This window comes from Danio rerio, chromosome 21, assembly GCF_049306965.1.
Source record: "Danio rerio strain Tuebingen ecotype United States chromosome 21, GRCz12tu, whole genome shotgun sequence".
In the NCBI taxonomy this organism is placed as follows: Eukaryota; Metazoa; Chordata; class Actinopteri; order Cypriniformes; family Danionidae; genus Danio; species Danio rerio.
The window spans coordinates 43,555,441-43,581,201 of NC_133196.1; the positions used below are offsets into that span (position 1 = coordinate 43,555,441).

General features: G+C 33.6%; 3 protein-coding genes and 2 pseudogenes across 4 annotated transcripts; 4 read left to right on the plus strand and 1 right to left on the minus strand.

The window, feature by feature from the left end:
* or115-4p (odorant receptor, family F, subfamily 115, member 4, pseudogene) lies at positions 932–1,885 on the plus strand (annotated as a pseudogene).
* Positions 3,916–5,218, plus strand: or70a1 (odorant receptor, family 70, subfamily A, member 1). Its single transcript, XM_001923131.6, has 2 exons — positions 3,916–3,940; positions 4,176–5,218. The coding sequence occupies exon 2, from the start codon at positions 4,191–4,193 to the stop codon at positions 5,115–5,117; it is 927 nt and encodes a 308-aa protein (XP_001923166.3). The 5' UTR covers positions 3,916–3,940; positions 4,176–4,190; the 3' UTR covers positions 5,118–5,218.
* Positions 5,219–10,116: 4,898 nt separating this feature from the next.
* or70a14 (olfactory receptor, family 70, subfamily A, member 14) lies at positions 10,117–11,632 on the plus strand. Its single transcript, XM_009295659.3, has 2 exons — positions 10,117–10,321; positions 10,659–11,632. Exon 2 carries the CDS (start codon positions 10,674–10,676, stop codon positions 11,610–11,612), a length of 939 nt encoding a protein of 312 aa, XP_009293934.1. The 5' UTR covers positions 10,117–10,321; positions 10,659–10,673; the 3' UTR covers positions 11,613–11,632.
* On the plus strand, positions 15,250–16,178 carry or115-3p (odorant receptor, family F, subfamily 115, member 3, pseudogene; annotated as a pseudogene).
* On the minus strand, positions 22,447–24,873 carry or6at1 (odorant receptor, family 6, subfamily AT, member 1). Of its 2 annotated transcripts, none has more exons than XM_009295661.4 (2): positions 24,461–24,873; positions 22,447–24,115 (listed from the first exon to the last, which is right to left on the minus strand). In XM_009295661.4, exon 2 carries the CDS (start codon positions 24,064–24,066, stop codon positions 23,116–23,118), a length of 951 nt encoding a protein of 316 aa, XP_009293936.1. In that variant the 5' UTR covers positions 24,067–24,115; positions 24,461–24,873; the 3' UTR covers positions 22,447–23,115. The 2 variants fall into 2 exon arrangements, with proteins under 2 accessions (XP_009293936.1, XP_009293935.1); XM_009295660.4 differs by having other exon boundaries at positions 23,047–24,115; positions 24,466–24,691.
* Between the last annotated feature and the right edge of the window lie 888 nt (positions 24,874–25,761).

The following is a 25,761-nucleotide window of genomic DNA, read 5'->3' on the forward strand; positions in this document are numbered from 1 at the left end:
ACATAATAAGAATGAAAAATAACCGCAATCCCTACAGTTAACTAGGGCAAGGACTATCTTAACAAAACAAAATCATTTTGAAACATGTCCGTGTTCATGGCAACAAGTTGGATATGTCATTCCCCTCTTGGGTGATGGCAACATCAGGGAAATATCTTTGAACTGCAATATATATTTAAAGGCAAAAGCATGTAAATATCTTTCAGTGAAAAATAAGCTGACATTTATTCTTCTCTGAATACTGACAGAATAGGCTTCAAGGTAATCACCTGGCAACTTGACCTGTGAAGTAATCAAGAATCTTGATCAATTTTAAGATGCTATTTAGATGCTGAGCAATCATTAGCCGATCATTAGGGGTTATTAAGCTGATCAAACAGCAAAAAAATATATATGTAGCATCAAACCAAAAAATATTCAGACATCAGAGATATGTTTTACTAGTGGGTGCAGGACACAATTTAATTTATGTTTTTTGGAGTAGCAAAATAAAGTAAACTGTGACATTCTATTAGCAAACCTTTATCCCACACTGGAAGAAAACCAACAGGAGCTGGAAAAACTGCTGCAGTGAGTATGGTAAAATAATGAGGTTCAGGTCTACTACAAGATGTTTTTTAAGGGGGGAAAAGTGACCCAACAAAGTATTGATAGTTGTGTAAATATTGTCATACTAACAGTAATTTTAAATTATTTTGGTAATTTATGTAAAGAGTGTCTGTATCATTTTTGGTTTGATTGTTTATTCTTAGGAAATTAAGAACAGAATTCATGATGTTACAATATAATTTTACTTATAGCAGTAATATTTAGGGGTTCAAGCATGTGTTGAATTTGTTAGTTGTAATGTTTATTTCCAGCACAGTATTTTAAGGATTACTATTAATTATGGTGACAGTACTGTTTGTTACAGGTTTGTATACAGCAACCAATGGATAACCTGACAATTACAAACAACATTCTACTTGTGGAAGGACTAAAAGTTACACCTCAGTCTTCCTATCCCGTTTTTGTCCTGCTTCTCTTGGTTTATATATTTGCAATGGGATGTAACATTGGACTAATAATTCTGATCTCGACGGAGAAGAATCTGCATCACCCTATGCATTTTCTGTTTTGTAATTTGCCACTGAATGATATACTAGGGACCACCGTCATGTTGCCACGCTTACTGCAAGACATTTTAAGGGAAGCTTCAGAGCGCTATATCACATATGTGGAGTGTGTTGTTCAAGCTTATTTTGTGCACATATTTGCAGCAGCAAGCCACTATGTGTTGATGATCATGGCCTTTGACAGATACGTGGCTATTTGTAATCCACTCAGATATTCAGCTATAATGACCAATAAAATGGTGGTCAAACTTTCAGTATCTGCCTGGGGACTGTCAGTGTTCATTGTGTCGATAATGTTAGGTCTCACTATACGCTTGTCTCGCTGCAGATATAAAATTGAAAACCCTTTCTGTGACAACGCCTCGTTGTTTAAACTGTCCTGTGAAAATGTGTCCATTAATAATGTGTTTGGCTTAATTTATACTGTTATTGTCTTCACCTTCTCTCTTGGATCTGTATTTATAACATATACCAAGATTGCCGCTGTATGTATAACCAGCAAAAACAAAGCACTCAACAGCAAAGCCATAAAAACATGCGGCACTCATATAGCTGTTTATATAATCATGTTTGCTTCTTGTGCCACCATGGTTTTCCTCCATCGTTTTCCGGAATATTCTGACAATAGGAAACTCGCTAGTATAATGTTTCATATAGTGCCACCAGGACTGAATCCTTTAGTATATGGTTTACAAACCAAAGAAATAAGACAAAAACTTGTCAAATTTTGGACCAGAAATAAAGTTAATAATAAAATAATAAAAAGTTAATTTAAAATGAATTATAAATCAAATCTAAACAGAAAAATCATATTTTGTCTGCATGAACATAAGAATGTAGTGTATATATAGCTGACTGGTTTTCTGAGAGCTACTGTGAAAATTATTTAAACCAGGGGTGTCAAACTCAATTCCTGGAGGGGCGAAGCCCTGCACAGTTTAGTTCCAAACCTGCTCCAACACACTTACCTGTAAGTTTCAAACAAGCTTGAAGGACTCAATTAGTTTGATCAGGTGTGTTTAATTAGGGTTGGAACTAAACTGTAAAGAGCTGCGGCCCTTTTGAAACTGAGTTTGACACCTGTGATTTAAACAATTTTGTTTTATTTTTTTAAAAAAATTAAAAATATTAATAAAATACCAATGAAGTAAAATAAAAATAAAAAATATTCTTGAAATGTTTAATCATTTAGTGATGATATTACTTTTATTTTAGTTTATTTTAGAAAATAGTTTATTTTCACTCTCTTGATCTGTTAAATATGTAACTGCTTTAATTCCAATAATGTACTGTATAGGCACCTTTGTATGAACCTTTAAACCAAATGATGATCAAAAGTCAAATACAATGCTCTTTTATTCAATCTATTCTTGACTTTGTACCAGGGATTCAGCTTTAAATGTTTAGTATATTCACCTAGCAGATTGATACCTGTGCATATACGTATTTATCTACTCTCTTATCAGTTTGAAAACCTAATCACATAAAAGAGTTAATTGGATAAGTGGGTAGTGCTGTCGCCTCACAGCAAGAAGAAAGCTGGTTCGAGCCTCGGCTGGGTCAGTTGGGATTTCTGTGTGGAGTTTGCATGTTCCCCCTGTGTTCACTTGGGTTTCCTCCGGGTGCTCCAGTTTCCCCCACAGTCCGAAGACATGCAGTACAGGTGAATTGGGTAGGCTAAATTGTCCTTAGTGTATAAGTGTGTATGTGTGTGAATCTGTGTGTGGATGTTTCCCAGAGATTAGTTGCGGCTAGAAGAGCATCTGCTACGTAAAAACTTGCTGGATAAGTTGGCGGTTCATTCCGCTGTGGCGACCCCCTATTAATAAAGGGACTAAACCGACAAGAAAATGAATGAATGAATGAATGGAAAGACTTTTGCTTTGTCCCCAAAGGTATACCTTCTGAATTATACATCGGAACTGTCTTGATCATGACAAAGAATGTGTATTGAAATTTTGTAAATATTTGGCCAAAAAATGTATATTGTTATTGTGGTCAACTGCGCAGACACCTTCAGTCAATATGTGGCTGAGTCTGGCAATCAGACTCCTACCGCTGGAAAAAAAACTGACTTATGATCTACATCAAAGATCTGAGGTGTCCTGGCGCATTTGGTCCTTCTTCTGATTTTCCTTGATTTTCCTTGAAAATACTCAATAACTATGTCTTTCTCAATGGGTTTTATAATCTCCTTCTATTTTTTTTCTGCTTTGAAGCATCTATATACGTTTTTTCAGAATGTAATAAAATCTGCTGTACATATTGTTACGAGATACCAGTACCACTGTTCTATTGAAAAAAATAAATAAATATATATTTAAATAAATAAATAACCTTGTCTAACCTGCAGTTGTGTCCACCTGTGTTCCTTGACAATGACGTCATGTGAAAAAAGTCTATTCCCATAACCAATGTACCTACTGGTGATTACATCGCACCTGAACCCCATTAACACACACAAACATATACAGCCTTGTTTTGGACTGTGGGTGGAAAACCGAAGCACCTGTAGGAAACCCAATTGAACCAGCGACCTTCTTACTGTGAGTGCTAACCACTGAGCCACCATGTCGCCATTTAATAATTTTGGTATTGTAAAAATATTAATTCATCAAAAAATACTCATATACAATATACAATGTAATTTGGTGGTTGTTGTGATTATGTCATTAGGAGCTGCCAGTGTTCTCCTCTGGGAAGAAAGCAACGTCGTCACATAAACGCCTTTAAAATTACCAAATAAAAGCTGGAGGACAGAAAACAGTTCTTCACTAAGCATCTAAAATCTTGACTCATCAGTCTTTATAGTAACAGCATGTGATGTAAGTATTGGTTAAACAGGCGATAAATTTTGCTGCCATAAAAATAAAAAATAAAAGTTTCTTAGTTCTTTTATTTTTCAGTTTACTGTGTAGTGATAAAATTGTTCTTTTTGTATTTATGAACCATATATACAGATATACATATAGAAAAACAAACGAAAAAAATACACATAATTTGACATGCAATTCATATTTTAGTCTCAAATAATAGTCTGTTTGTTTCTCTACACAAAAGTGTACAGAGCAGCCAATGGATAATCTGACAATCACAAACTATACTCTCCTTGTGGAGGGACTGAAAGTTGCACCTCAGTCTTCCTATCCTGTTTTCATCCTTCTCCTTCTGGTTTATGTGTTTATAATGGTCTCCAACATTGGACTTATAGTTCTCATCTCAACTGAGAAGAATCTACATCATCCTATGCATTTTCTGTTTTGTAATTTGCCACTGAATGATATAATTGGTACAAATGTCATTTTGCCACGCTTAATGCAAGACATGTTAAGGGACAGCTCAGAGCGTTATATATCATATGCGGAGTGTGTTGTTCAAGCTTATTTTGTACATCTATTTGCAATAGCTTGTCATTATGTGTTGATTATCATGGCCTTTGACAGATACGTGGCTATATGTAATCCACTGCGATACACGGCTATTATGACCAATAAAATGGTGGTCAAACTTTCAGCATCAGCCTGGGGACTGTCAATATTTATGGTGTCCATTCTGTTAGGTCTCACTATACGCTTGTCTCGCTGCAGATCTTACATTGAAAACCCTTTTTGTGACAACGCCTCGTTGTTTAAACTGTCCTGTGAAAGTGTGATTATCAATAATATCTTTGGAATGGTTTATTCTGTGATTGTTTTTACCTTGTCGCTTGGTTCATTATTTGTAACGTATGGCAAGATTGCTTCTGTATGCATAACCAGTAAAAACAAATCACTCAACAGCAAAGCCATAAAAACATGCAGCACTCATATAGCTGTTTATTTAATCATGTTTATTTCTTGTGCCAGTTTTATATTTCTCCATCGTGTTCCTGAATATTCTGACACCAGAAAGCTAGCTAGTATAATGTTTCATATTGTACCCCCAGGTTTAAATCCTTTAGTATATGGTTTCCAGACCAAAGAGATAAGACAGAAGTTTGTAAAATATTTGTGCAGAAAATAGGTGAATGTTTGATTTATAATACTGAAACAACATATAAAATCATTTTAAAAATACCTTACTGTATTGTATTAATATTTTTAAATACATATATTTTCCTCTTCAAAAATGTATCTTATGTGTGCTATATATATATATATTGTCTTTATTTTATGTTTATATGCTTTTTTTGTCATTTACGCTTGTGTATAAACTAAAAGGCTTTTAGCTGTGGAAAATTAGATATAATGAATTTTGACTATTTTGTTATTATTTATAGCATCTTTATTTTAAGGTTCAGCTAGGGTACATGTTAAGTCTTTATATTATTCTTTAAAATATTGAAAATTTTTGAAATTATGCACTTTATTTTATTTGGGAAACAATAAAGTAGCTTGTACACTTACTGATGACCTTTAAAGTGCAATTAAATTATTTAACATGTATATATGTTTAAATAAGACAGTTAGACATGTTCAGACTCATTGTGTGAAATACATTATATTAAATAATCTGGCAAGTTAAACAGTTAACAAGCAAAAGCCAACAGGGTTTTTTAATAATTCACTCATCAATTGCCTCATTACTATATACTACTTTCTTAAAAACGGAGTATATCAAAATCCTAATCAAATATTTAAAATATAACAAAATGTTAATTTAATACTTTTGATTTTTTTCATTTTTCACTTTTTCACACCGTTATTCTTGATGTATTAATTTATCTTTCTTCTCTCTCTATCTCCCACACCCCTACTCCCTCTTCCTCTCTCTACAGTCCCGCTTTTTCCTGTCATTTTATTATTATTAATATTATTATTATAACCACCATTAAATTATACCCTCTATTTTTATGTATAGTATGTTCCACAAGTTATACTCTTCCACACTTGATAATGTGGGAAATGATGCATACATGTGCACTCTCACACAGTTCTGGTTGTACTTGGCTGACTTGAATGTCATGTTTCACATGTCTATCCAGCCTGATCTCACGAGAAAACGTAAGTATTTTACGTTTAGTCAGTTAAGTGGCTAATCTGTATGAAAATTGTACGATTTTAAAAAGGAGGCGTGGCACCTAACCCCACCCCTAAACCCTACCGTCATTGGGGGATGAGCAAGTCATAGTAAATTGTACGAATTAGATTGTAAGAATTGTTCAGGAACAGGACATAAAGTCACCTTATAATTATAAGATTCTATCTGACATTTTTGTCAGAATTAAGTAATTCACATATGCTTATTGAATAAAATCTTACTTACATTATGTGATGTTTTTATATAAGTTGTTTACATTTTAATTTGTCTTATTTAAAAAAATAAAAATAAAAAATCTACAAAGTTAAACTGTAGCCTGGTTCAGAGGTCTGCATTCTGCAGCCGCGGGACCCGACCAGATTTCTGCGGTGCAGGAATAAATTTCTGAATAAATCGCTGGAGCGGTCGGTAACAGGTTTAATTTGGGCTGGCCGCAGGCCATCTAGCTATATCGCTCCCGACTCCCAAGCGAGCGAGCACGCGTATGTAAAATTATGTATGTGACTGAAACAGTGCGATGCTGTGTTTAGCTTGTTTGTTCATTGCAGTGTGTGTGTGTGTGTGTGTGTGTGTGTGTGTGTGTGTGTGTGTGTGTGTGTGTGTTTATACAGACAGCTTGTTTTAGGCTATCTGGACTCTGTATAGCTGGGGAGATTTTGATTTTGTTCTCCCCTCTGCTCTTTAGCGGAATCGGGTGCGGCGGGTAGAAATCGGGGCGGGTCGGGCAGCGGGACAACAAATGCTGAATATAAGCGGGAGCGGTCGGGTTCAGGCTAAAACCTGGAGGGAGCGGGCGGGAGCGGGATTCAAAATTTAGTCCCGCCTAGATCTCTAGCTTGGCACTTTGAGGTTTTTTCTGTGAGCTAATCATTGTACGTATATATATATATATATATATATATATATATATATATATATATATATATATATATATATATAAATTAAAAAGTAAATGTGTTACCTATTAAAAAACACTAATAACACTAATTGTATGTGATAAAAATTGAAACATCCCTTCAGTGTAACCACAGGTAAAACTGTGATTATGAATGAGGTAAATTTTTTTATTCATAACTTCCCTGCCATCTGCCACAGCACAAAAATAGGCCAAAATTATTTGGACCAGCCACTCAGTCACTCGAACATTTTAGAATTCTCTTTGAAATATTGTTTCCTGTGTTGGGCAATCTACAAACACCATGATTCTGACAATAATAAACAGGTTATTTAAGGCATGCCACCTCATACCACTTACAAACTCCCATTAATATTTGAAACAGTGGAACATCTAAGTATATTAATATTTCACTTTTTTTTTTTTTTTTTTTTTTTCATTTTTGTGGACTTTTTGATGACATTGTCTCAGATCGAGGACCTTTTCACCTCAAGGGTATTGACAGCTTTCTTACGCAATTCAAAGCAAACATCAATCTTACATCAGGTTACCATAGACAATCAAATGCTCAGACAGAAAGATCAAATCAGAGCTGCTTTCCAATGTGGGCAGAAATATATTCAGAACTCATTGCGCAAGCCTTCTACAGGTCTCCCCCCTTTTCAGTGTGTGACTGCAAAGGAACGAAGCTAAATGGAATTCAGCTCATATTCACTTACAAAATTAATCCAGAATCCTCCCAAATCCAGAATACACTCCTGGTCAATGTCTTTGGTTGTCCTTTGCTTACAACTACCTTGGAAGACACTCATCCCCAGGTTTGTGGCTCCATTCAAGATCCACAGGCGAACTATGTGCTGGTCCAGCCTGGGATTTGGCAGCCAGCGTTTAGACCCCATAGCCCATTATCATCAAAGGCAGGGAGGTGAATCAGTTTTACAACATTCTGAATTCCAGATGAAGGACAAGAACACTTGAATACTTAGTGGGCTGGGAGGGATCCTGAAGAACAATACTGGGTAAGTCAGATGGACATTCTCTCCCTTATTAAAGAATTTCACTCGCTGCATCCATAAAAATTGACCCCTTGGTTCTGAGGAAGACCCTTGCTTTTGGAGCTGCTCATATGGTGGTGGGGGCTCTGTCAACAGTTTGATCCCAGTTATTCACCAGCAGAGGTCCATCTCCCATAAGTGCTGACTCACCCCGCACTTTAATAGACCCTTTTCACAATTATGTCCTTTCACTTCTGCCTTTCTGCAATGCAGTGTATTGTAGTTCCAATTTACATTGATGGACATTGCACATTGTGATTTAAGACTATTAAAGTATTGGGCATGTGTCCAAATGTTTCTCTTTCAATACTGAACTGCTTTCTGAGTTTGAAAATGATGTTTGAGTTATTAAGAACAGGAGTAATCTATTTTTATAACCGTACGTTCACACCGAAAGCGGCGAGAGCATCCAAGGTCGCTCTTGCCGCCCTGGCGACAACGCTCTCTGCCTTCAGCTCCTGCGGCGAGAGCGTCAAAACTCGCTACATTGATCTCATATTTAAAGGAGCCATTGCAGCATATCAGTTACATTCCTGCATAAAACATGTTTCTAGCGTGAAAATGTTGCGCACTTCTTACCAAATTCATACAACAATGGAAGATAAAGTTGCGTGTGGTGTGGCTTTGCTCTTTTTATCCAATATGTGTCCATACGTCTGAAATATCCTGAAGCAGCAGTACTGTTTTGTACTGTCACATCGCGTGAGATTCCCGCTTTTTTAAGATAAATATATAACATTAATGAACATCAGTAACTCGCCAGTAACTTATTTAATGTATGTTCCTGTAGGAAAAAATTGTAAATAATTGGAAATCCGGCGACCGCAATAATCAAACCCTTGGGAACAACTGTGGTCGGAACCAAAGTTTACAGGTCTGTGTTCTCTGAACTGCTATCAAGTCTTCATTCTGATTGCTTGCCGCCGAACCGCGTCATAGCTCATTACCATAAAGTTGACTTCATTTCAACTCTCCTCGACGCTCACGCCGGCGAAGACGCGTCGCGCTGCTCATCGCTGCTTATCGCCGCTTATCGCCGCGTATCGCCGCCGGCTCTCATTGAAAATGAATGACTTCCGGCTACTTTGACGCTCTCGCCGCTTTCGGTGTGAACGTACGGTAAGGAAAAAAAAAAATAAAAAAAAAAAAATAAATAAATAAATATATATATATATATATATATATATATATATATATATATATATATATATATATATATATATATGTATATATATATATATATATATATATATATATATATATATATATATATATATATATATATATATATATATTCACTTTTTTATTTAGTTTATTTCAGCAATAATGAATTTATTTTTACGTTGATGGTACTATGAGTATACATTTACAATATATGTTATATGTAAACTGAATAGCGAATGTTCCAGCACAAGTAAAATTATTTATTAAATCTTCTCACACTATCTGCAAAGTATGTTGTCTAATAAATGCAATTAGTTTAGTTATAAATACAATTAGTACATTAATGGCTTCTTTTTGTCTGTTTGAATGAACAATATGAATGTGTTTGTGAATCAGCTGTCCAATGTAAACAGCCTCAGTAAAACTCTGGTATTGGACATCCCAACTGTTTTATTTATTTTATTACATCATCTCTGATATTCTGTATTCACTGAGTGCCTACTGTTTATCTCAATCCTTTGCCTGTCTGAAATGGCTTTACATCAGGCCCATTATTACAATTATACTCACCACTACACTTGCCCATTGCATTCAGCAACTGTTTGTTATCTTGCTTGCTGCTATCGTGTCTATGCAGCAATGTCACTAAATAAATCTTCAGCACCCTCTGCTCTTTAAAACACGTATTGCAATTGATGCCTGAACCAGCTTGAATCATCACATATTCACGTATATTTTCAGCTGACGTGTCACTTTAAATCCCTAATATTCCTATTTTGAATTAGAATTTGTAAAATATGTCTACATTTGTTTTGATTTAAACAACAAACTGAAATGAGTACTGATAATCATGAGATTGTATGACTTTGAATTATCAAAATATTAATAACAGTCATTATCACAGTGTAATTTGCTGGTTGACCATGTAAATAAGAGCTGCCAGTGTTCTCCTCTGGGAAGAAAGCAACGTCACATAAACCCCTTAAAACTACTAAATAAAAGCTGGAGGACAGAAAACGTCGTTGAACAACTAGAAACTTGAGTCATCAGCCTTTATAGTAACAGCGTGTAAAGTAAGTATTGTTTTTACAAATCATCAATTTTGCTGCAATAATTAAAATGTTTTTTTTTATTCTTTTGCTGCTCAGTTTACTGTGTAGTGATAATACAAGTTATTTTTGTATTTATGAACAATCTATAAAGATTTACATACAGAAAAACAAACTAAAAATATATTTTAAAAATGCAAGCACTCATATATATATATATATATATATATATATATATATATATATATATATATATATATATATATATATAAACATTTGATGTACTTTGATGCAGTAATATTAAATTATAGGTTGTTAATGACAATGTGATTAATAGTCTGTATGTTTTTCTACCCAAAAGTGTACATAGCAGCCAATGGATAATCTGACAATTACAAACAACATTCTTCTTGTGGAGGGACTGAAAGTTGCACCTCAGTCTTCCTATCCTGTTTTCATCCTTCTCCTTTTGGTTTATGTGTTTATAATGGTCTCCAACATTGGACTTATAGTTCTCATCTCAACTGAGAAGAATCTGCATCATCCTATGCATTTTCTGTTTTGTAATTTGCCATTGAATGATATAATTGGTACAAATGTAATTTTGCCACGCTTAATGCAAGACATGTTAAGGGAGAGCTCAGAGCGTTATATATCATATGCGGAGTGTGTTGTTCAAGCTTATTTTGTCCATGTATTTGCTGTAGCATGTCATTATGTGCTGATGATCATGGCCTTTGACAGATACGTGGCTATTTGTAATCCACTCAGATATTCAGCTATAATGACCAATAAAATGGTGGTCAAACTTTCAGCATCAGCCTGGGGACTGTCAATATTTATAGTGTCCATTCTGTTAGGTCTCACTATACGCTTGTCTCGCTGCAGATCTTACATTGAAAACCCTTTTTGTGACAACGCCTCATTGTTTAAACTGTCCTGTGAAAGTGTGATTATCAATAATATCTTTGGAATGGTTTATACTGTGATTGTTTTTACCTTGTCGCTTGGTTCATTATTTATAACGTATGGCAAGATTGCTTCTGTATGCATAACCAGTAAAAACAAATCACTCAACAGCAAAGCCATAAAAACATGCAGCACTCATATAGCTGTTTATTTAATCATGTTTATTTCTTGTGCCAGTTTTATATTTCTCCATCGTGTTCCTGAATATTCTGACACCAGAAAGCTAGCTAGTATAATGTTTCATATCGTACCCCCAGGTTTAAATCCTTTAGTATATGGTTTACAAACCAAAGAGATAAGACAGAAGTTTGTAAAATTTTGGGGTAGAAAAAAGGTAAATCCTTAATATTCTAAAACTTATAAAACTGAAACAACATGAAAGATCATCTTAAATATACCTTACTGTATTGTGTGTGTGTGTGTGTGTATATATATATATATATATATATATATATATATATATATATATATATATATATATATATATATATATATATATATATAGTCTTCATTTTATGTTTATATGCTTTCTGTAGATTATGTTTGTGTATAAACTAGGGTACAAGTTAAGACTTTATATTATCTTTCAAATTTTTAAAAGCAGCAATCTTTGATATTATGCAAATAATAATGTAATAAAATAATAAAATAGTTTTTTTGTACACTTACTGATGAGCTTTAAATATATATATATATATATATATATATATATATATATATATATATATATATATATATATATATATATATATATATATATATATATATATGACAATTATATGCAAGACAATAAGACTCATTTAGAACTATTAAGTAAAATTATATAGCCTCATTGCTATATATTAGTTTATTAAAATCTGAGTATATCAAAAACCTTATCAAATACTTAAAATATACGAAAATATGAATGTAAAACTTATTCCTTTTGATTCATCTATTTCTTCTCTTTTCCACCCCAAATTATTCTTGATGAATTAATTTATCTTCCATCTCTCTCGTCCCCTCACCTCTTCTTCCTCTCTCTATAGTCTGCTTTTTTCTTACCCATCTTTTCTTCAATCTTATCACATTATTATTATTTTTTTATTATTATTATTACTATGATTATTATTATTACCACCATTGATATTTCCCTCTTTTATTATACCGGTTTGTTTTTTTATGTTGTACTTTACTGTATGTTCCACTAGTTACATTCTTCCTTGGCAAAAATTATGCACACATGTGCATTCTCATACACAGCTCTGGTTCTAGTTGGCTGACTTGAATGTTACGTTTGACCTTAAATTTGTTTCATTGTGTTTTTGTACATTAATTGTCTCCTGTAATTTGTGTAATCCGTTTGTATAAAAAAAAGATCTGAGTAAATACTCTCATTGCCAAGGAACAGGACAGATGGTAGAACTAATAAATGCAAAACTTAAGCCATGTAAACTATTCTACTGCACTTATGGACAACATTATTACCTTTTTGTGAATTATTTACAATGGAACACTGGCCAATAACCAACACCTTATTTGAGATAAAGAGGTACATTTTAAGTTGTGTCATGTTCTCTTGTCTTTTATTTTGTAGTTTAATCTCATCTTCCTGTTTCCAGCTTTGTTAACAGTTTTGTTCGAATGTCATATTTTTAAAAGATGATTTAGCCTCATGTCTTGTTCCTCATTGGTTGTCCTAGTCATGTGTCTTTTTTCTCATTGGTTGTGTCTTTTCGTGCACTTTTAGGGCGTACTCATACTATGCTATCCGAACTGTGCCCAGACCCGTTTCCCGGATCGTTTGAGAAGTGTGAGTGCGCTGAATCAGGCTCAGGCACGGTTTACTTGGCTGGCCCTGGCCCGGTTGAAAGAGGTGGGACTGAGCGCGGTTCACCTGGGCTTTGGCGCAGTACGCTTGTAGTATGAGTGCAAAATGCACCAAAGCCCGAAACTGAAACCAAGACGTGACTTTTGAGGGACTGTTTCATATGGATTTATTAATCAATTTTACTGTTCAATGAATACAAGTTTATTAAATACGCAAACCCTTCACTGCATGACAGCTGTGCACCTTCAGCAAACCTCCTCATTCCTGCAGCACGAGGGCTTTATGATTGTTTATGAGCGGCAAAAGTGGCGGATCTGTTCTGCAAAATATCTGACTGCGTGTCCCCGCATCCCTAAGGACTGTTTGGCGAAATATTTGACTGCATGTCACTGCATATCAAACGACTTAAACTATATAACTAGAGAAATCTCCACTGTGCTGATCGATGACTTAAGCTTGCCCAGGCCCGATTGTAATGTGAGTGCGGGCCGTCGGTGAAGACAGGAGGGGGGACAAGCGTGCTTTGGCCCGGTTCGAGGCAACTGTACATAGTGTGAGTACCCCCTTAGTCCGAGATATGTATACCCCTTATTTTTCATATGTTTCTCCTGTAGCATTGTTTGTGTAACCATACTTTATGTAAGTTTTCTTGTTTTGACAAGCCAAGCCATGCCAGGAGTAATGTTTACAGCATGTGTTTGTTATTTGTGTTTCAAAGCTTGCCTTCAGTTGGACATTTGTTACATGGATGAGCGCACAAATGTATAGTTTTATACAGTACTGTGGGCATAAATCTGGGGTTCGATATTAAGTTGATTTTGAAAAAAAAACTTGGTCACACTTTACAAAAAGGTTCATTAGTTAATGTTAATTAATGCATTTACTAACATAAACAGACAATGAACAATACATTTACAACATTATTTATTCATGATAATAAACGTTAGTTAATGAAAATACAGTAGTTCATTGTTAGTTCATGTTAACTCATGGTGCATTAACTAATGTTAACAAGCATGGACTTGAATGTTAATAATGCATTAGTAAATGTTCAATTATGATTAATAAATGCTGTACATGTGTTGTTCATGATTAGTTCATGTTAGTAAATGCATTAACTAATGAATCTTATTGTAAAGTGTTACCAAAAACTTTAATTCAGCCATCTCTCATGCAGTCCTTAAAATTTTGCTAAGTCTGTCATTTTGGTACTAGGGTCTAACTAGGATGCCTTGGATTGAAATATGAGTGGTTTAATAATTCAACAGGTTATATACCCTGCAAACAAGCCTGTGCTAGTCCTAAATGGGTCCTATTAAGGCTAGCCTAAGATCTCCCAGTGGGTGGCGAGTGCAGGCTCTTATTAGCAAATTAGCAAAAGTGTATTCTGACACGAGAATATTCTGAGCCCAGAGTTGGAAACATATTAAAATTAATTTTAACAAATGAAAATATTTCTTTTCATATGTGCTAAAAAGGCTTACATGCATTTCACCATCAGCCATACTGTTAGTTCCGTCATAGGACTAATAGATGGAGCTTACATTCTTAATTTTCCTGTTGATATGTTTCACAGAGTATCTGTGTGTTTCATACTTGTGAAATGAAAACAAACGTATTTTTTTTAAGTGAACTCGCTACTTTATAAATGGCTCTAAAGATAAGTGTTCATATCAAAATATACTTTCCTATATATGCCACCAATATTTGTATAAAGCTTCCAAAATGCGTAATTATTATTCAAATCACAGCAGTGATAAGTCCTCCTTAGAAGTATGCTATAATAATAATAGAAAAGAGTAAGCTAGGTTTTAGCATGCTGTTTACTGTATAATGTCATGTAAAAGGTTTATACTGACAGTAACCATGTTCCAAGTGGATGGGAGTCCTTTGGGATGATTAGGATCATAGCAACACACTTGAACCACTTATTTAAAGGTGAGGGCAAGCACATTTTTCTTCAAAGAAGTATGTTTTGCTGTAGACTATTATCCCTTTTATTACATTGAAAACAACAGAGTTGAACTGGTGAACGCGATCAGTTGTAAGTACAAGTATGTATACACATGTGGTTAGTTAATCATGATACGCTTTTGATTGCGTTTATTTATTTCAAATGCTTTTTTATTAAATGCAATTTTTCCCTTCTGTCAGGTTTTGTGAAGAATTGATCATGGACTTAAACGAGACATTCAGACACAGCATTCTTCTAGTGGAGGGATTCAGAGTTACACCTCAGTCCACCTATCCTGTCTTCATTCTTCTTCTCCTGGCTTATGTTTTTACAATGGTCTCCAACATCGGACTTATAGTTCTAATATCGACTGAGAAGAATCTTCATCATCCTATGCATTTTCTATTCTGTAATTTGCCTTTAAATGATATAATAGGCACTACCGTCATCATGCCTCGCTTAATGCTAGACATTTTAAAGGATACTTCAGAACGTTATATCACATACATGGAGTGTGTTACTCAAGCATATTTTGTACATATATTCATAGCAGCATGCCATTATGTGCTGATAATTATGGCCTTCGACAGATATGTGGCTATATGTAATCCACTTAGATATTCGGCTATAATGACCAATAAGATGGTTATTAAGCTCTCAGCATCAGCCTGGGGGTTGGCTATTCTTCTTGTGACAATTATGTTAGGCCTGACTATACGCCTCTCTCACTGCAGATCGAAAATTGAAAACCCTTTCTGTGACAATGCCTCTCTTTTTAAACTGTCCTGTGAAAGTGTGGTCATAAATAATATTTATGGAATTGTTTACACTGTGGCTGTGCTCTGCTTTTCAGCAGTTTCTATATTTATAACATACGTCAAAATTGCTGCGGTATGCAAAACAAGCAAAAGCAAAGCACTCAACAGCAAAGCTGTAAAAACTTGCAGCACTCATTTAGCTGTTTATTTAATCATGTTCTTTTCTGGAGCCACCATGACTTTTCTCCATCGTTTTCCTGAATACTCAGACAACAGGAAACTAGCTAGTATAATGTTTCATATTATACCACCTGGATTAAATCCTTTAGTGTATGGTTTACAGACCAAAGAGATTAGACAAAAAATGACTAATCTGTGGTGGAGAAAAAAAGTTAATTCTGTATAGATTTGTATTGCTTTTCTAATTAAAGTTTGTAGGAGAAAAAATGTTTTCTGTTTAAAAGAAATCTGTAAATTTAATCTAATCTAGCTGTTGAAATTCTTGTAGGATACAAAGATTATTATTTGATGTATTATGAAAATTGCTATATCTATTTGTAAATAAACATTATTCTTTTTTTTTTTTGCAATGCAACTATTAATAACATATTTTCCCTGCTATGTTTAATATGATTTTCTAAGATTAATGATTTAGTTAATTTTAATTTTATTTTAATCATTCTTATTTCATCAAAACTGTACTAATATTATTGGTAACACTTTACAATAAGGTTCATTAGTTAATGCATTTACTAACATGAACTAATCATGAACAACACATGTACAGCATTTATTAATCATAATTGAACATTTACTAATGCATTATTAACATCCAAGTCCATGCTTGATAACATTAGTTAATGCACCATGAGTTAACATGAACTAACAATGAACAACTGTATTTTCATTAACGAACGTTAACTAACATGAACAAATACAGTAGTAAATGTATTGATTATTGTTTGTTCATGTTAGTAAATGCATTAACAATAACTAATGAACCTTATTGTAAAGTGTGACCCAGTTTTTTTGTTTACACACAGTTACTTGTACTTCATACACAATGACTACAACATGTAACTGATGCACCAACCCCCTGAACCAATCCTGTTAAATTACAAGCACAATTCCTGCTTTACACTCAAATTGCAGGTTTAAAACACTTTTTTATAAAGCACTACACACAATTAATTCTCTGTATTTGGCACAATTTTCATGCAGAAAATCTTTTGTGTTTCACAAGGAACTTGTATGTCAACATTGTAAAATCAGTTGCCCTACTTTGCATACTAGCTCATCACATAGGTAAACAACTGTCACACAGAATTGCAATTTAGAAATCAGAGCTCATCTGGTTCATAACTGGTTCACTGCCTACCCACGTTTTTTAGTTGTTTATCTTTCTCTATATTCTCCATTCCTTAAACCTATTAAGGATTTTTTTCTGCCTGTGTATGGAAAGTGTATGACCGAAATATGCTTTCTTTTTTCATTTTTTAAGTTTTTCCCAATTGTTTACACACATTTATTGAAAGCATGTCTCATATTGTCAGAACTCTACACACAAATCAAAACACACACACACACATACACACACACATTGGGCAAAACCCTTCAATTCTCCTGCAAAATGAATCTTTAGATTTAAAACCATGTGATTCTTCTCAAAATGGTATTTTGTTTTCAAATGACACACACAGGCCATCACATCAATAGAGTATTAGAAGATTAAGAAGAACCAGGTGATCACTCATGTGCTTAATGTAAAACACTGACCACTTCTTCTGACCATTCATCATAATGACTTACTGTAAGCTTTTTTTGTTCAGTGTTACACTTACTACAGACAGTACAGGCCTACATAAGTGCATTGTAAAATTTTCAGAATATTGTTTTTACACAGAACACACAAATACACGGTACCAAATATATTTTACTGTATTTTTCCCACAGAAACAGTGTACACAGTGTTCATCCCAACCAACACGAAATTGCACATAACGTGATCAACATATACCATCAACAGAAGGTTTTACAGAATACAGTTTTACTTGGTTTTACTTTCTTTAAACACGTACAGTTGAAGTTTTTTTTTACCCTTTCAGAAGATTTATTGCTTGTAATAATACCTAAATATTTAATGGTTTGCTTGAACTTAATTCCACAAACATCTGAGACATTAGAAAGATGAATTTCATTTTTTTTCTTTTTTTTCAGCATTCAAAAATAATTGTAATGCCTGTGATATTTGAGGGACTTGTTTTATTTTTATTATGTAAAAAGATACGTGCATCAGATATTATTAAAAAGTGTGGTCCAAAATCCTCAAATTAAAATACAGTAATTTACTGTAAATATTTTTCTTCAATATTTGTGCACTGTAAAATTATGAATGAAAATATGGGTAAAATCTTACTTGTAGTGAGTCAGTGAGGTCTCTGTGATTGTACTACACCCTTTAAAATCATAAAATTACAGTAAGGTGATTTACAGTAAATATTTTTCAAAAATATTTGTGTACTGTAAAATATGAATTAAAATATTGGTAAAATCTTACCTTTGGTAAGTCAGTCTTGTTTAAATCAATGTACTACACCCTTTAAAATCATAAAATTACTGTAGGGTGATTTACTGTAATTATTTTTTTTGTATTTGTGTACTGTAAAAATATGAATGAAAATATGGGTAAAATTTCACCTGTAGTAAGTCAGTCTGGTCTAAATGATTGTTCTACACCCTTTAAAATATTAAAAATACAATACAGTATATTACTGTAAATATTTTTTTCAATATTTGTGTACTTTAATAATACGAATTAATATATGGGTAAAATCTCACCTGTAGTAAATCAGTCTGGCCTGTATAAATCTACTACACACTTCAAATTCATAAAATTACTCTAGGGTAATTTACTGTAAATGTTTTTCTTCAATATTTGCGTAATGTAAAATTATGAATGAAAATATATCTAAAATTTCACCTGTAGTAAATTGGTTTGGCCTGTATGAATGTACTACACCCTTTAAAGCAGGCATGTCCAAACTACGGCCCGCGGGCCATCTGCGGCCCGCAATCAGTTTTGTGGCGGCCCGCGAGGCTTTTTATAAATATCAATAGAATCTGGCCCGCTATACAAAAATGAACGTAATTCAAAAAATAACCACCGGGTGTCGCTATTACATGCATTCAATTAAGCAGCAGTTCTTGTTATGATCTATATATCTGTCTGCCTGTCTGTCTGTCGGTATGTCTGTCAATCTATCTATCTATCTATCTATCTATCTATCTATCTATCTATCTATCTATCTATCTATCTATCTATCTATCTATCTATCTATCTATCTATCTATCTATCTATCTATCTATCTATCTATCTATCTATCTATCTATCTATCTATCTACACACAGTTGAAGTCTGAATTATTAGCCCCTCTTTGATTTCCCAAATGATGTTTAACAGAGCAATGACATTTTTACAGTATGTCTGATAATATTTTTCTTTTGGAGAAAGACTTTTGTTTTATTTCGGCTAGAATAAAAAGCGGTTTAAATTTTTTTTATGAACCATTTTAAGGTCAAAATTATTAGCCCCTTAAGTCTTCAGAACAAACCATTGTAATAAAATAACTTGCCTAATTACCTTAACTTAACAAGTTAACTTAGTTAACCTAGTTAAGCCTTTAAATGTCACTTTAAGCTGTATAGAAGTGTCTTAAAAATATCCAGTCAAATATTATTTACTGTCATCATGGCAAAGATAAAATAAATCAGTTATTAGAAATGAGTTACTAAAACTAATATGTTTAGAAATGTGTGGAAAAAAATCTTCTCTTCGTTAAACAGAAATTGGGGAAAAAAATAAACGGGGGCTAATAATTTAGGGGGGCTAACAATTCTGACTTCAACTGTATTTATATATATATATATATATATATATATATATATATATATATATATATATATATATATATATATATATATATATATATATATATATATATATATATATATATATATATATATGCGTGTCTGTGTGATGTATGTAAAATTTGGCCCGAGACAACGTTTGTTTTTTTGCATCTGGCCCTCGGCCCAAAAAGTTTGGACACCCCTGCTTTAAAGTCATAGAATTACATAGGGTGATTTACTGTAAGCATTTTTCTTCAATATTTATGTACTGTACAATTATGAATGAAAATATGGGTAAACTCTCATTTGTAGTAAGTCAATCTAGCCAACATGAATGTACTAGACCCTTTAAAATCATAACATTACAGTAGGGTGATTTACTGTACATATTTTTATTCAATATTTGTGTACTGTAAAGATATGGATGAAAATATGGGTAAAATTTCACCTGTAGCACGTTAGTCTGGCCTGTATGCATGTACTACACCGTTAAAAATCTTTAAATTACAGTAAGGTGATTTACTGTAAATATTTTTCTCCAATAATTATGTACTGTAAAAATATGAATGAAAATATGGGTAAACTCTCACCCGTAGTAAGTCGGTTTAGCCTATATGAATGTACTACACCCTTCAAAATCATAAAAGTACAGAAGAGTAATTTTACTGTAAAAAAATGTCTTCAATAATTGTGTACTGTAATAATATGAATGAAAATATGGCTAAATTTTCACCTGTATTAAGTCAGTCTAGCCTATATGATTGCACTACACCTTTTAAAGTCATAAAATTACAGTAGGGTGATTTACTATAAACATTTTTCCTCAATATCTGTGTATTGTGAATTTATGGATGGAAATATGAGTAAAATTTCCCCTGTAGTAAGTCAGTTTGGCCTGTGTGAATGTACCACACCCTTTAAAATCATGAAATTACAGTAGGGTGGCTTACTGTAAACATTTGTTTTCAATATTTGCATACTGTATATTTATATGAATAGAAATATGAATAAAACTCAAGTGTAGTAAAGTCTGTCTGGCCTTTGGTAATGTGCTACATCCTTTAAAATCGTAATATTACAGTAGGATGATTTACTGTACATTTACTGTTAAATGTTTTTCTAGATTATTTGCATACATATTTGCATATTTATATAAATTTAAAATATGATTAAATCTCACTTGTAAGCCAGTCTGGCATGTGGAGATTTTTTTTTCAAAGCATTACTGAACATATATTAATGGAAATATTTGGAAAATCTCTCCTGTAGTAAGTCAATTTAGTCTCAAGGAATGTGAGCACACTTTAGAATGAGAATCTTACATCTAGGTGAACCACTGTAAATATTTTATATGCTCCCTTATAAAAGTATTTTGTATTTTTAAAATATAGTATTTTATTTTGATGCATTTCTGGCTGCTGTATTTTGTAGTTTGTGACTCTCTGGTCATTAAAAATCCCACTAAACTTTATGTAACGAGTGGGAATGTAACCCCAGTGTCCTGCCCAAATTTTTCTATCATGACCTGTTAATAACTGCAAATCCTCTGACTGTCATCACATGTTTTTTTTTCTTCTTTTTTTTAACAACTGGTGATTCGCTGGAATTTTGCCATTATGCACTATAAGTGGTCAGTTTATCTTTACGCTGATTCCACATCAATTATTGCCAGCATCTTACTGCTTAAGAAATGTGTCAACCTATAAGAAACAGTTTTAAGTGTCTATTTAAGAAGTCGACATTCATGTTCTAATATGGTCAATACAAACAAATATTTGATTAGTTGTGATGCTGTGAAAATGTGTGCGTGTGTGTGTGTGTGTGTGGGCGGTAGGATATGATGGGGTCTGAGTAAAAGAAGCATACAGAATTAAATTGTATGCAGAGTTTATTTTGTACAACATTTTCTACATGAAAACAAAGCATATATATATATATAGTTGAAGTCAGAATTATTAGCTCCCCTAAAGTGCTTGTTTATTTTTTTCCCAATTTTTGTTTAACGTAGAGCAGATTTGTTTAACACATTTCTAAATAAAATAGTTTTAATAACTCATTTCTAATAACTGATTTATTTTATCTTTTCCATGATGACAGTAAATAATATTTGACTAGATATTTTTCAAGACACTTTTATACAGCTTAAAGTGACATTTAAAGGCTTAACTAGGTTATTTAGGTTAACTAGGCAGGTTAGGTTTATTAGGCAAGTCATTGTGTAACGATGGTTTGTTCTGGACTATCGAGAGAAAAAAATAGCGTGAAGAGGCTAATAATTTTGTTCTAAAAATGTTGTTTAAAAAAAATAAAAACTGCTTTTATTCTAGTCGATATAAAACAAAAAAGACTTTCTCCAAAAGAAAAAATATTGTCAGACATAATGTGAACATTTCCTTGCTCTGCTCATCATTTGGAAAATATTTTAAAAAGAAGAAAAAAAATCAATTGGGGCTAATATTTCTGACTTCAACTGTATATATATATATATATATATATATATATATATATATTAGAAATTTTACAATTCTGGCAAACATACACTGGATATAATAATTAATAACAAATCAAAACTTTGAATTTACACCGTATAACAGCACCGTATATAATGTGTATTGTATATTTTACAAGTGTGCTCTGACAATCCATATATGTGTATACATTTGCAACATTGTTATATTTGTACAACACTTGCATAACTAAAAACAATAATAATATTCATAATAATAATAATAATAATAATAATGCAAAAGTAACCAGTGCATTTTTTATTAAACGCAAAACATTTCCTTCAGCTTTAAGACATGACAAAAAATTATGTGTAATACATAATTCAAAACATGGGTGAAACACATGTAAAAATTATGAAGTATTCCTTATTAGTACCACAGTATGTTGGGCCATTGGTTTTCCTATGGCCTGGTTTAATCTTTCTCATTTGTGTTCGTCAGATTGTGGAAGACAGTGCTAGACATGCTTCATTATTATTCCTCAGCTGAATATTTCTCATGTTCCCAGTGAAAGCACAATATGTTTAACAGTATCGTTTTTAGATGCTTGTCATGTGCATATTACAAAACAGCTGCATCTGTGTAATAACTGACGCATATTTCCAAATTAAGCATACAGTTCTGACATTATATTTTTGTAGTGAAAGAATAATGTATTACACATGTCCTATTTTTCAATTAGATGCATGTTAATTGTATATAATAGTCCAAACCATTTGGATTACATCATTTTAACATAGATCAAATGAACGTGATGCACGTTTGTCACATAGCAATGATGGTGTGTTTGCAACAGTGCTCATCTGAAAGGTTTCGAAGTTTCTTTCATACACTGCAACTATCCAATTGTCCTTGTTCAATAAGTTTTCAGCTGACAAAATTTCATTGCAATTTCCAGATTGATGTTCATTCTAAGCGACAGAAGGAACTGTTTTCCTAGCGACTTCTGAACGAACGGCACATTTACAAAATGCTCTCTTCATTGCATCTTGCAGCTCTTTATTCCTCAAGCTGTAAATGATGGGGTTCAGCAGGGGTGTCAGGACGGAATACAGCAAAGCAATCATTATGCGGACTTCAGGGTCAAATTTAGACACTCTGTATGAGATGTACACAAAGAAGGCAGAACAGTATGAGATAAACACCACTATCAAGTGTGACACACAAGTCGCCCCGGCTTTAAGCTTCTGTGCCATGCTCATCCTTCTCATAGCTTTCCCAATATACACATATGAAATTAAGATGAGAAGGAATGTGAGGAGAAGTCCAATTAGGGCAAGTGCAAGAGCGAAAAAGCTATTTCTGGTGGTGTCGACACAGGCGAGGGTCAGAACTGAAGAGTGATCGCAGAACATGTGCTTAACAACATTAGGTCCGCAGTACGGCAGCTGAGTTGCCCAAATAACTGGGGGCAGAACTATAAGTGCCCCATAAGTCCATGAAGCAAATATCAACAGAACACACAGCTTTCTGGTCATGATAGTCGTGTACCGTAGAGGGTTACAGATTGCTACGTAGCGGTCAAACGCCATCGCGGTCAGCAAACCGCGGCCTGTCAGTCCCATCCAGAGAACAAATTGTATCTGCATAAAACATCCGGTTTTGGAAATGGTCTTGTCCCCTGTAAGGAAAACTGACAGCATTTTAGGAATGGTTACTGACGTGTACACAATATCAGAAAAGGACAAGTTGTGAAGGAAAAAATACATAGGAGTGTCGAGTTTTGGGTCAGTTCTAACAAGGTATATGATCATGCTGTTTCCACTCAGAACAGAAACGTAGACGGTGAAGAAGATGGGAAGCACGATTTTATCCTTGAGCCCATCCAGGATGAAATATTCCACCGAGCCGCTGGTGTTCATCCTGGTGATACACAGCCGTGCAGATCCTGACCTGGACAACTTATATGCACTGTAAAAAAAAAAAAAAACAAGAGTTGAACATGTTATTACAAAGAAAGAGCAAGTAATGTAATCGCATTACATGTGTTTATCAGTCAAATGTGATTAAATATTGTTTACACAGTTTGAAAACTAGATGCTTTTTTTTCCCTAAAGGTTCCATAATTTGCTACATGTTTAGTGATACATGCAATTCTCCGAATACATCTTTTTCCTTTACATATTAATATATTAAATACTTCTAATAACACATAATATTATGCTTCAGACATAATTTAAACACACACCATCAAGGTTCAGATTCTTAAATGCATAGAAAGGCATTTCAATGGTATGTGGAAGTAATTCAACTGACCTTACATTAAAATATGAAGTGAAATGTAGTCAATACTGTACATAACAGTCACTAATAACACAAGTCAATTCTGTTGTTTCTTGAGTCTCGAACTGCGTAGAGTCAGTCGGTGTTGTCACTCTGGCATCTTCCTGTGTGCGATGAAACTTATTCAGAAGACCCCTTAAATACAGTCTGTGTCACGAAGGAAACAACGTATAGTATGTGTGTGTGTGCGCGTGTTTGTGTGTGTGTCTTATATATCTAACGACTAGATGATGTTGTGCAGGCGATTTCCCTGGTAACATCTCTCAAAGTGCATCATTAAGAGGAGAAACTGACAGGCGAAATTCATGACAATTTTTTTTATATTTGTCCTAAAGACTGTCTTTTTGACACACAAATATGGCTGTTGTAAGGTTCAGGTAATTACTGAAATAGATAAGCTGTGTGTTTTTATTAGCAAACCCATAATCAAAAATAAATTTGCATTGTCTATTACCAGTCACAGTCACGCAAAATCATTACTGTGACTATCTGCAGCTTCCTGCCCCCACAATCTCAAACGAGCACCCAGTCTGATCTCTCTGCTCTTTCCTTTCCCCAGTAGCTCTTTATCAGATTTCTTCTCGATAATTAATAATAATGTGCTAACTTTATAATAACTTTTGCTTTGGCTTAGTCCCTTTACTTTTCAATGCTTGTCACAGCATAATAAACCACCAACTTATCCAGCATATGTTTTAAATGCTTCACGACACCACCGCAGAAAGTCTAGCATCAATTTGTGAACACTGTGAATGTTCTCTTCACAATGGGATCCGTTACGTGGGGGACACTGTGCAATATAGGAGCACATCATTTCTCGCTTATATTAGTAGGTGCTGCCATTAATCTGTGGGTCACGTAATCAAAAATTGGCTGCATGTTTTCTTTTGGGTGGGTCACGAGTGGATAAGATCAATCTTTGATTATGCAAATTTTGACTACTTTTTCAAAAATATCAAGGGGTTTTAAGCAATTTTATCTGACAGACTGGAACAAATATTCAGACATCATTCTCACAACAAGTTTCTGAGCACTCTCATCCTTTTAACAGAGTTTGTTCTTCCGAGGTAATCTGGGAACATGTTCAGCACTGTGAATCCATTGTAAAAGCATGTTCTGCTTGTTCAAAGTTTTAGTAACAGACTTGTTTTGAAGCCACATGTGTTATTTCGGTATTCTTGTTTATCTAGTAAATAAAAGACCAACAAAAATACGATAAAATTTAGATACAAATTAAACTAAATGAAATTTGTTTCATTTCCAAGACAAATATA

Excerpts from the sequence above, each read along its gene's own strand:
- or70a1 (XM_001923131.6), top strand. The coding sequence starts at position 4,191 with ATGGATAATCTGACAATCACAAACTATACTCTCCTTGTGGAGGGACTG.
- or70a14 (XM_009295659.3), top strand. The coding sequence starts at position 10,674 with ATGGATAATCTGACAATTACAAACAACATTCTTCTTGTGGAGGGACTG.
- or6at1 (XM_009295660.4), bottom strand. The coding sequence starts at position 24,503 with ATGTACAGTATTGACTACATTTCACTTCATATTTTAAT. Across the intron at positions 24,116-24,465 it reads ATTTCACTTCATATTTTAAT|TGCATATAAGTTGTCCAGGT; the intron begins GTAAGGTCAGTT and ends TTTTTTTTACAG.